This window comes from Mus caroli, chromosome 7 (assembly GCF_900094665.2).
Source record: "Mus caroli chromosome 7, CAROLI_EIJ_v1.1, whole genome shotgun sequence".
Lineage (NCBI taxonomy): Eukaryota > Metazoa > Chordata > Mammalia > Rodentia > Muridae > Mus > Mus caroli.
In genome coordinates, this window is record NC_034576.1 from 116142628 (window position 1) to 116155272 (window position 12645).

Consider the following 12645-nt stretch of genomic DNA (forward strand, 5'->3'; position numbering starts at 1 on the left):
GGTGGGTAGGGAAGTGGGGGGCGCTATGGGGGACTTTTGGGATAGCATTGGAAATGTAATTGAGGAAAATATGTAATAAAAATATTAAAAATTTAAAAAAAAAAAAGAAAGGGAAACCGAGGCCACACTCCAGGACGAGGTTATCTGGCGTAGCAGCCCAGCTGTTGCACTATGGGAATATGTTGGTGCTTGCCAACACAGCCTTTTGAAAGCCTGCTTTGTTAGCAAAAGCCTGTTCTTGATAGGAAACAGTTCCCTTTTCAAACCTAGACATTCAATTTTTACATGGAAGCTTACTCTCCAAAGGCTGCTATATATTTATTTCTGTAAAGGCCTTCACAGTATCTTTAACTTTGCTGCTACCTAAATCTAAAAGCCCTTTTGATAAAGTAAAGCTTCCAATTGCTCTTATTTTGGGTCTTCCGGACATTGTTGCTGCCTCATTTAACAGCACCTGGTCTTTACAATCAAAATCCCAGCTTGTATCTCTCAGATCCAAAGCCTCTTTTCAAAGCTAATTTAGATTTTATTTTTTAACAATGCAGCTCATCACAGGACTGCAAAAGGACCAGATATTCTGGTTCGAGCTACCTATCCTAAAATGTACTAGGTAAGGGTGTCCTTATTATCCAAGTGGCTTGCCCAGGAATCAAGTCCAGGTTCTGTGCGCAGGTGTTAGCGGGCGGCTTGCTCCCGGGCACAGACTAGTCCCTGCCAGTGATTCCAGCTTCTGGTGGCTGCAGCCTTCTCCGTTGAGCTTCTTTAGAAATCTCTGAAATCTGTAGGAAGGGCTTTGTTTTGTTTATGTACCTTTCTTTGTTTGGAAAAAGCAAAATAGAAACACTTCTTTTTCACTAGGTATCATTTATGCAGACCTATCTAGAGTGAGTCTTTCCAGAAGTGATTGAATTCAGAGTGAGGTCATAGGCTCTGTACCAAAAACAGACCTGGGTCCCACCTCTGCCTGCATGGCTTCACTAACCTGCTACCACATTCAGAAGTAAACCTGATCAAGTCACTCACCCAGCCTCTTCCTTTTAACAATCTGCAAAAGAGGGATGTCTTAGTTACTTTACTTTTGCTGTAATAAAATTCTCTGCAGAAACAACACAAAGAACAAAGGGTTTATTTTAGTCTTCACTACAGGGGGATACAATCCACCATAGCAGTGAAGACAGGGTGGCAGGAGCATGGGGCTGGCTTGTCAGAAATGCAGCTACAAAGAGGGCACAGGAAATGACGTTGGGCTACGTAGCCTCAAGGCCCGCCCCCCAATGACCTACTTCCTTCAACAAGGTTCCATCTCTGAAAGATTCCGGGACCTTCCCAAACAGTGTCATCAGCTGGGACCAAGTATTGGAACACATGAGCCCATGGAGGATATTTCACGTTTAAACCTCCAGGGATAGCCAGAGCGCTTCCGAGGGCAGTATATACGGAATGAAAGCAACACACACAAAGACTCAGTCCGTCTCTGTACTGTCTCATGCTCTGTCTCCATGCCCAAACTCAATCTCCACATCATCGATTTTGCATGTTCAAGCCCAGCAAGCTCAGCAAATTCCTAAAGAGATTGAAAAATGCTGTTTCTGACATGCAAAATGGTTTTCATCCCCTTGGTTGCCGCTCTTTTGTACAATATTTAAGAAAAAATGTCCAACTTGCAAAAATGGAAGATTGATGTTAACACAGCTGGGAAAGAGAGCTACAGAAAAGGCAGTTGCAGTAAGTGGCGTCGGTAGGCATTGTCCCCTCTGAGAGGCAGCCAAGCAGCCCGAGAGCACTAAGGCAGTTAGAGCTTTGGGTTTAATCAGAAATGCTGAATTTATTCATGTAATCTCTCTTTCCCTACTTATCAGCTACTCACAGCTAAAAATAGGGGTGGAGAGGGAATCTTAAAATTTTCCTGGCTGCTTCTACACTCAGAAGGAAACTTGAACTTGTGAACACATTTGCAAAAGCCCCCTGCCTCCCCGACTTCCAGTACAGTCTTTGAAAGCATGACAAGAGATGATGCGGCTACATAAGCATTCCCTCCTCTTAATTTCCAGCTCCTACTTCTGTGATTCTCAACCTGTGGATTGAGACCCCATTGAGCATCAAATGACCCTGTCATAGGGGTCATATATCAGATATCCTGCATATCAAATATTTACATTATAATTCATAACAGTAGAAAAACTACAGTTAAAGTAGCAGTGAAAATAATGTTATAGTTGAGGGTTACCACAACATGAAGAACTGCATCAAAGTATTGCAGAGTTAGGAAGGCTGAAGACAGCTCTACTTGATCTCATTAACCTACTTTAAAGCCACCTCTGTCTCTGCTCTGGTCCAGCATTTTGAGCCCTCACAAATACTTCTTGGAAAATCTAGTAGAGAGATGCTACAGTGGAAGAGATGGGGAGGAAGCCAGGATAGCGAAAGAACAGTTCCATAAGGGCTGGAGAGGCAGCTCAGTGGTTTAAAGCATTTGCTGCTCTTGCAGATGACCCTGGCTTGGTTCCCAGCACCTACATCAGGTGTCTCACAACCATCTGTAACTCCAGCTCCAGGGAATCTGACACCCTCCTCTGGGGTTCTCAGGCACCTGCAAACACATGGCATTCCCTCACACAATCAAACGTGCATGTGCGCGTGCGTGGGCACACACACACACTTCAAAATGAAAAGAATAACTGAGCAAGAGTTAGCATTGATTTCCCAAAGTCTTCTCACCCTAGAGATTCTGTACTCTTGGTTCCATAGAACACCTCAGACTGGAGAACAAGAACTTGGAGGTTTTTTTTTTTGTTTGCAAGCTATATATTCATAGTTGAGAAATATAAAATCCATAGTAATCCCAGTGCTGGTCTTGAGCCTTACAAATCAATGCAACTGTATTGCATCTTCTTTATACAGGGATCAAGGATAAGACAAGCTGCTGCAAGGCTGTCTTTTATGAGGTCCCCATCTGCTTTCTAACTTGACTCTCCGTTCCAGATCCCACACTTGATGGGGTGACGGACAGACCGATCTTAGACTGCTGCGCCTGTGGAACTGCCAAGTACAGACTCACATTTTATGGGAACTGGTCCGAGAAGACTCATCCAAAGGATTACCCTCGTGAGTACAGCAGCTACTTTACGGGTCAGGGGAAGCACATTGCTAATGCTTGATCTGATCATGGGATCCATTAGCTGAGCTGTGTCAGGCCTGCTTGTTAGTATCCACTGCTTTGTGGAACTTGCACCCTAAGAAAGCAAATCCATGGGCACACACAGGCATACTCCTGGTATGCTTTGAGAGTCTTTGAATGACATTGTTCTGACAGTTTCATCTGTGCTTCTTTTATCTTCAAGCCAAGCATTTTGTAGCCTTTGTCCTCCTAAAACAGCTGTACCCATGTTACAGAACAGACTGTTATGAGAGATGACTGCCCAAGGGGTTCTCTTGACTCCACAGACAGTGTAGCAGTTACTCAGGACCCTAACCATAGTAACTCAGTACCCACAACCATAGTGTCAGTCATCATCCAATACACAATATCCCCTCTGGATCCAGACGTCACTGTCTAATGCCACATGACCCCAGACTTCAAAGAAGCTGATCTCAGCCTACAGGAGTTGTCAGGAAGCCCAAAGTCACTATGTGAGGAAAGTATCCTAAAATAGGTCACTCTCCAACTCTTTTTTGTCAGACAGTTATCTCAACAAATTTGTAATGAGCAGACATTCTCCTAAGCCCTTAAAAATATGACAGTGAGCAGGAGAAAAGATTCGGTGCAGGATCCCATGCCATTTAGGGACTGCGGGGAGATAGACAGCAGTCGAATCATCACATGGAATTTGTTGCTGTGAGTGATGAGCTGACCCACACAATATTAAGCATGTTTGCTGATGGCGTACCCTTGAATTGGAAAATAGCCGGCTTTGTGGATAAACTCCCTGAAGATCAGAGAGAAGTCACCATTTGTCCAGAGTCAAATGTGCGATGTCCTGCCTTTGCTTTTTGTTTCCTTTAAGACCTGGGGGGGGGGGGGATTTTCTGCAGCCTTGGGAGGCAGGGTGGCTGTGGGTGGCACTGGGCATATTATGCCTGAGGAAGGTCTGTTTTGTTCTTAGGAGTTTATTTCACTCTGAAGTTACCACAGCTGGGAAGAACCACAGAAATAGGAGAGGAGATTAAAAAGAGGGATTGGGGCCAGGTCTCCAAAGGCAAAGGGGGAAAGGGTGCATGATAGAGACTTAAGTAGACCCCGGGGAATATCAGAACCTCCCTTGGTGCCCAAACAGCCCACCCAAAGGGGACTCCAGCATTCCTGAGCAGATCAAGAGGTTTATTATTTAATTTAACTCCCATAAAGTTGAAATTTAGGAACTTAAGAGCCTCTGGCTAAGGCATTCCTCAGACTCTGGGATTCAGCCTGCTCTAGTCTTAGCTGCATGAGAAACCCTTGTGAGCAAACTTAGCCACTCTACCCAGGAGGGGGCCCTGGAATGCTAGAAAAAATGTCCTACAGTGTCCCCACTAACAGAAGAGATAAAAATGGCTGGGCCATTGCTCATCCTTTGTGGTCCTAAGGAGTTTTCTCATTTCTGTTTGGTCACTGTTGTCTCCCAGAATTTAGGTGGTCAGGGCATGGCACCAAATCAATGTCTCTGAGCCTCTGGGGCAAACCACATGCAAACCTACAGAGAGCTTCTGTGGTGTTGTTGAGGAAGACGTGTGTTCCTGATTCCTGGGATTGCCCCCATTGTCAGGCATCACATCACAGAGCCAGGATGTGGCCTAATTTTCCTGTTGAAAGACTTTCATCTTCAAACACAGGATAGCCTTTACCACATTGTGTTGGGATTATTTCTTCTAGAAGTTTCTTCCCACAAATTGGAAACTCCTTTGGGATAAAAGCCATAACCCTGGGATAAAAGCTATGATCTGCTCATCTTTGAGTCTTTGTCCCTGCCCATGCCTGATACTCTCCTGAAGATTAGGTGGTGACAGTGGATCATACCTGCTACCATCTGGGAGGCAGGCATCTAGCTAACACTGAGTCAAGATGCCCAGTACTGATCAGGGACACCACCAGACTGTCCTTGCAGGGCCACGGGTGAACTTGGATGCTTGAAGGACTGGGCCACTGGCAAGGACACAGGCAATGGCAGAGATGGCTTCTACTAATATAAGCTGCAGGGATAATTCTGTCATGATAACCAGCTCCGTTGTCAGCCCAGAGAAGCTTCCTGACAACAAACTGTCGAGTGCCAAGTCCCTTGTCTCTTTTTAATTAGTCATCCAAAATGTCACTTTGCAAGCAGGGATCTTGGGACAGAGGCTCTCGGCCTCTTCAGTCTCTGCATCCTTTCAGTATGTTTAAGAATCACCGAGAGCATCAATATGCTTATGTTAAATCTCTTGGCTTTCAATATGTTTAAGAATCACCGAGAGCATCGATATGCTTATGTTAAATCTCTCGGTGTTTCCCTTAGCTGAGAAAACTTTTTAATTACTTATTAGTTTTAAGTAACATAGCAATAATAAATATATTTCATGTTCAATATGTTTGTCATATGCTAACAAAAAAACATATATTTTATGAAAGTGACTGTGTTAGCCAAAGAAAGTAGTTGTGAAAAGGGTGTCATTGCCACCTGGACTGACACTCACTTTTGTTTCTGCATTCAATCTAGTGATTTACATCTTTGATAGAAGTACGTAAAGACAATTCTAGCCCTCATGCATGTGTAAGTAGGAAAAAAGAGTGTTTGGGGGCATTGGAGAGATTGTTCAGTAGTTAAGGGTAATTGCTCTTCTCACTAAGGCCCTGAGTTTGATTCCATACACCCACTCACAGCAATTTCTAACTCAGAGGATCTACCATCTTCTGCTGGCCTCTGCCGGCACCTGCACATATGGGATACACATGCAAATAAACAGGTGTACGCACATAAATAAAATAATGTTTTAAAGACTGTTATCATAATCTTTCCAGGTACTTACAGAAAATCTCTGGTGCTATACCACAAACTACTTCAAAGTCTACAAATAGCAGAATTTTCTTAAGTCTAGTTACAATGCAGAATATGCAGTTGTGCCAATAGATTTGTATTCTGTGACCAAAATTCACTGCTTACCTTCTTCTTTGGATGGATATTTTACAAACACATGATTGTGTAGCCCTGATGCCGACCATATGAAAAATCCTGGCTTATTGAGAGTCACAGATCATCCAAATGCCGAGACTTCACATTAAACTCTATCAAACTCATATCCGTTCCCAGAGGACAGAGCCCATCAGGAAAGTGATGGATAACTTGGAAGCTATCAAGTTCACAGTAATGGCTACAAGTTTCCCAAGATTCTGAGTTTTGCTTGAAAACTCAGATTTTATTATCGGCAACAGATACTGTCAGTTGTTTTCCTTGAAGTGACAGACTGACTTCATTTTTTGAGAAAAATGTCTGCCAGATTCCCAAGTCTGAATAACTGTAATTTGCCTGTCATTTGTTCTTTCAAGTAAGAATGATGGTTTATGGATGTGCAGAGTGGCTAGTGTGCCTTGCACCTCAGGGAATCACTAAGCGTGTTCACTGAGGACAATCAGAGTGCTCCAGTCCATCAGAGTGCTCCAGTCCATAGAGCGGAGCTGCTTTACAGTTTTTATTGCTTTTTACATTCTGAAATTAGTTGCTCTGAATAGCAAGGTGTGTATTTATCAGTCGAAACTTCAAATGACTCGTTTTTTCTGTTGCGTGAAGAACACTCATGCAAAATCGAGCCTTTTGTTGTCTGCTGTGAACGTGTGGCTCTGAGGAAGACATCAGCCACTACTACAGGCCAAGGCTATTGCCTTGACCCATCTTCACTGCCAGTGTCAACACACTACGGCCAGAAAATGATGTCTTCATGTTGTTATGAAATAGTTTCAGTCTCTCAGATTCCCTGAAAGGATCTCAGGGCTCCCAGGAGCCTATGGGTCACATTTTGGTAACCTCTGCAGGGGGGTAAGAAAACAAACTTGGGTGTTCAACCCTCAGTTGAAGTAAAGTAAAAGGTGAGTAACTTACCTTTGAGGAATCACAAGGACTGCTACATGGGGGACTGAACAGTACCATGCCCAGTCAGTCGCCACGCACAGTCAGTCAGTCACCCTGCATCTTCAGACATCATGAACTGTGTCTGCAGGTGTCTCTTCTCAACGATTGTACAAAGTGCTCTATTCCCAATGCTGCTTCTGGGGTTCTCTCCTTGGGGGAAGTCTGCATTCCTCTCTCTGGGAAGGGCTAGATATGGTGAAACAGAGACAGAGGCCAGTGGAGAATGGACCAAATAGCTTCAGGCATTCCTCCTCTGGTACTATCAAAATCTCTGCTAGACATCTGGAAACTGTGGAATTCTTCCCAAACCCTCTCATTGAAGAAGCTCTTGAGATACATTTTAAGGTTAGACCATGTAAGTTTTGCCTCCCAATTCTGTAAGTGAAAAGGTCTTGACACATAAGAAAGTAGCATTACACAATCCGATGGCCAGAGAAGATATGAACCAGAATCAAAGCTTGGACCAGATAATTCTCCGTTTCCTTCCCTTGGGATCTGTTATGAAGCAGTCAATAGTTGGAGAATGTCTGAACCAAAACCAAGGCTGAGATCCAAGAGGTTTCCTTTTGCCTTCCCTTGGGGGCTGTCATGAGGGGAATCACTCCTCTGTCCTCCGCAGTCGAATTAAACATCTATTTCACAAAGCATCATCCAATGTGAAGTCCATTGATACTAAATCCTGTGCTATTCTACCTACTGTTCTGCAGACAGCCAGACTTAGAAGCCAGAGAGAGTGTTCCAGGTATGTTGCACTTGAATGCATTGCTGAAACCTACTTCAAGCTCCATGGTGTCTGTCCTAGGCATTGCCAGACTGCCACTCCCAACTGTGGGGACCATGGGCGGTACTGCTTCCCAGGAACAAGGTGGCCAGGCCCATAAGGATGTCTTGAGGGCCAGTCACGTGCCCAGTCTTCATGGAGCTTCATAAGATGCTAAACATCTTCTATCACTAGCTCTCATAGGAATCTGGGTTCTTGACAAATGCTTTCATCCTGTAGACAGCTTGTCATCTCCTAATGACTTCCTCTACTTTGGACATAACATCATTTAATGCTATTTGACAAGTAAATATTGAAGAATATTTTCCTATATCCAGTTTTTAATTTGATGACACATTGGCTAAAATATTAATATGGCCAATGGGAAATACATCCTATATATTTGAAGTTAATTTTGCAATGACATTCAGCCATCTTCTCTATTGGGTCACTTGCTTTAAAAAAAAAATGTTCATGGGGCCTGGAGAGATGGTTCAATGGTTAGGAGTACTGTCTGTTCTTCCAGAGGACCTAGGTTAATGCCAGCACACACTCAGTAGTTCACAACTGTCAGTAATTCCAGTTCTAGGGCACCTGGCACACTCATGCATACATGCAGGCAAAACACCAATGCACATAAAATAAAAATACGCAAGTCATTTAAAAATTATTATTTCCAATCCCATAAAAATTACCAACTAGTGCTAACTTGATGACAATATTTTTATCCTTTTGTTCATCTAGTTATATGCAAAGTTTCCACATCACATTTAACTCATTGAATTCTAGTTTTATGATTAATTTTCTCTCATAGTTACAAGTTCCAACCTTGTCTTACTTTAGACAAGTCATCTTACTCTTCTCCTATCAGCTACTAAGGTGATGTCAGGACTCCTGAAAACAGAGAAAGCACTGGAATTAAAAACCACGTATAAATAATATAATAATAATCCACCAGTACTGCCTTCAACTTCTTCATATCTCCATGCAGGAACAAGTAGTTTCTGGGTTTTGATTCTCTTTAATCTGATGTTAATCTCAAGTTAACTAGTTGTGTACCCCCGTGTCTATTAGAAACTGATAGTTGGTAGATGGAGAGACCACAGCCAGACATTAGGTTGATCTTGGCAAACTCCAAGGAAGAGTTGGAGGAAGGATTGTAGGTGCCTGAGGAGTCAAGGACACCAGGAGAACATGGCCTACAGAATCAGCTAAGCAGGGCTCATAGGGGCTCACAGAGACTGAGGTGACAATCAGGGAGCCTGCATGGGTCTGACCTAGGACCTTTACAGATATGTTGTGATTGTTTACCTCAGTGTTCTTGTGAGACTCTTGACAGTGGGAGCAGGGGGCTGGCTCTGACTCTCTTGCCTGCTCTTAGGACCCTTTTCCTCTTACTGTGTTGCCTCATCCAGCCTTGATATGAGGCTTTGGCCTAGTCTTGTATCTTGTTATGCCATGTTTGGTTGATACCCCTGAGAGACCTGCTCTTTTCTGTCTGAGGGGAGATGGAGGAGCAGCGAATCTGGGGCAGAGGGCAGGTGGGGTGGGGGGTGGAGGGGAGGTAGGGACTGGGAGGATGGAGGAAGGGGAGCTCCTGGTGGGTATGTATTGTATGAGAGAAAAATAAAGAAAAAAGAAAAAAGTTGATTGTTGGAAAGAGTCACCCACACACACTTAGTGATTTTCTCCAATTTCCTCATCGGTTGTTGGCATAAATGAGTTCTTTTGTGTCTAGTTTTAGAATTTTTCTTCTTTCCTTAACAATCACTCATTTTGCACAGGTTTTCACCGTCCTTATCAGACAACCGTGGTAGAGGGAAGATCCTCCCCCTTTATTTTCTGACGAATCTGGATTGCTTTTATCTAATAAGCTTTGTTATCGACTTAAATAATGGCATTGTTATCTCTCTTCTAATTTGCATACATCTGCTTTTATGCATCCTATTATCTTCTGTGTCATTTGGATGGCCCTTTTGTGATCTTGATAAATTTCCATATTGTTTACTTTGTACACTGGCTTCCCTCCTTTCTGTATTTTTGTATTTATTAATTATTAGTGCACACGAGGCTGTGAATTTTCCTCTTAGTTGATCCCTGAGCCCTTCCCAGAGGTCTTGCCATGGACCTCTTATGTTCACTGTTCCCTTGGTAAAACGCTTTTGTGCACTCTACCTTCTGGACATAAATATTAATTAGTGGAGTATTTTAAAATTTCAGAGAGGTTGGAGGGTTTATTTTTTTTATTTGTATTTTCGTTCTTGGTTTTGTTTCTTTACTGTTTTGATCAGCGAGTATGTGCTACATAGCTCCTTCTTTGCTATATTTACTGTTGTTTATTTAATAACCCAGTGTGTGTTTGCCTTGGTAAGCTTTCTTTCCTATTCCTCCACAGGCACTGAGGGATGTGCTCTTCCCTGCCCAGTGCACAGCATCACTGGTCCATGTCAGCCCCCACCCCTGCTCAGTGCACAGCATCACTGGTCCATGTCAGCCCCCACCCCCGCCCAGTGCACAGCATCACTGGTCCATGTCAGCCCCCACCCCCGCCCAGTGCACAGCATCACTGCTCTTTGTCAGCCTCTGCCTCTGCCCAGTGCACAGCATCACTGCTCCATGTCACACCCCTCCCACACTATTTGCTTTTGATCTCACTCTACATAAGCCACCATTATTGTGATTAGCCATACTATTTTTTTCTTTTCATTTTTATGTGTTCTGATTATCCTTTCTGCTCCTTTTTAAATTTTATACTTTTTTTTTCTATTACCCAGTTATATCTTCTTCTGGTTGAAACGTTATATGAGCGATGTACTGTGGCATAGGCGTGTGATCCTAGCGCTTAGGAGGTGTGTGAGGAACATGAGGTTCCAAAGTCTGCATCAGCCACAAAGCAAATCTGAGGTCAGGCTGGGCTGCCTGGGACTCTGTCTCAAAACAATAACAACCAAAAGCTATCTGACTCCCTTACATTAACATCACAAATGTGTTGATATCACAACACCCCGAACTTTTGCACACCTCATATTCCTTAGCTCTCTGCCACCTTTCTACCCACACATATACTTTATATTGATTGATCTCTAGAATTTTATTTCCTGATCACCATAATTTCTTTTTTCAGTCTTTAGACTTTGTGTGTCTAAACCACCATAAACTTTTCTAAAGCCTTGGTCTCCCCTTGCCCTTTGTACTTCTCCCTCCGGTACTTTCTGCAAGAACATTCTCTTAACTCTCTTTGCAAGGCAAGTCTTGATGCTCTACATGCCTGGAAATATCTTCTTATGTTCTCACACTTCAATGACATAGGACTGAATATGAGGCTGAGGTTCGAAAGCCTTTTCTTTTCTACTCTTAAGCACTGTGCCCATACATCCCACCATCTAGAGAGTCCATGGCAACTGTCTGGATCTCTAGTCTTAAGTACTTCGGTGTGTGCTCCCCAAAGAAGGCATTCTTATACGAAATTGCTGCACACTGAGTATTAACACTGATAAAGCACTGCCATCCAGTCTAGACACTTTGTTTAACTTACATTAATCTTGCCTCTCCTGTCTTCTTCATGGACACCACATAATATCTTATAATACAAGCTGCCGGGGTCAGCAACATGAGAAAATTAAAATGTTCTAGAAGCTGTGTTTAAAAAGTAAAGGGAAGCCATAAAATTATTTTTTTTAATTTTATTATTATTTATTTTTGTTTTGTTTTGTTTTTCCAGACGGTTTCTCTGTATCACCCTGGCTGTCCTGGAACTCACTCTGTAGACCAGGCTGGCCTCGAACTCAGAAATTCGCCTGCCTCTGCCTCCCAAGTGCTGGGATTAAAGGCGTGTGGCACCACACCTGGCTAAAATTAATGTTTTAGAGTCATTTTATTTTGCATGTATGTGTGTTTTCCCTGTATGTTTATATGTGTACCATATGCATGCCTAGTGTACATGGGGTCCAGAAGAGGGTCTCAGATCCCCCTGGAAATGGAGTTGCAAGCCACTGTGTGCACCCTGGAAATTGAACTTGAGTCCTGGCTAGAGCAGCAAGTGTTCCTAACTGCTCAGCCACCTCTCCAGCTCCAATAAAATTAAATTTAATGTTCTATTTTATTGAAGCCAGTATCCCAAATCATGTCATGCTAACACAAAACTGGCCTGAAAATTCATTATGGGCATATTTTGCATATTTTTTGTGGCACACTAAGATCTGGTACCTGTTTTGCATTCAGACTTGCCATACTTTAATCACACAGTAGTCATGTGAAAGTATCAGCTACCGTATTGAACAGAACAGCTCTGTAGCAAAGAAAAGAGAAATCTTCACCCAGAATCTAAGCCAGTTATTTCACAGGGCAATTATTTGTCATACATCTTTCATTGGCTTCAATGTGGAACACTTCCTCGGGCTGTCTTGATGTTACTGCCATGAACAGTTTTGAAGAGCACCCAGTGGTAGTATATAGACTGTCACTTTGGGGTCATTGCTGTGTCCCCCTGATTGGACTGAAGTTGTGCATCTTCACAAAGGATTCCATGGCCTTTATGAATGCGTGTGCTAATAGCTCATTTGTGCTTGGTTCCTTTTCTCTACTTTTGTGTGTTTGTCGTTAGTTCTCTTTTGAAAGATTTATTGCCTTATCTATTTATTTTATGTATGCCTGTGGTCCTTGCGAGTTTATGAGTACCATATATGCATGCAGGACCCTCAGAAGCCAGAGGACATCTGATCCCTGGAAACTGGAGTTGGCTGCCTTGCGTGAGTGCTGAGAACCAGACCTGAGTCCTCTAACAGAGCAGTGGGTGCTTCTGACTGCTGA

At 43.1% G+C, this 12645-nt stretch overlaps 1 protein-coding gene across 1 annotated transcript in view; it reads left to right on the forward strand.

The window, feature by feature from the left end:
• Spon1 (spondin 1) overlaps nt 1-12645 on the forward strand; it is a 279250-nt gene that overhangs the window by 127461 nt on the left and 139144 nt on the right. Inside the window, exon 5 of the mRNA XM_021166919.2 lies at nt 2983-3105. Coding sequence (XP_021022578.1) covers nt 2983-3105 — 123 coding nt within the window. The remainder of the gene's footprint in view (nt 1-2982; nt 3106-12645) is intronic.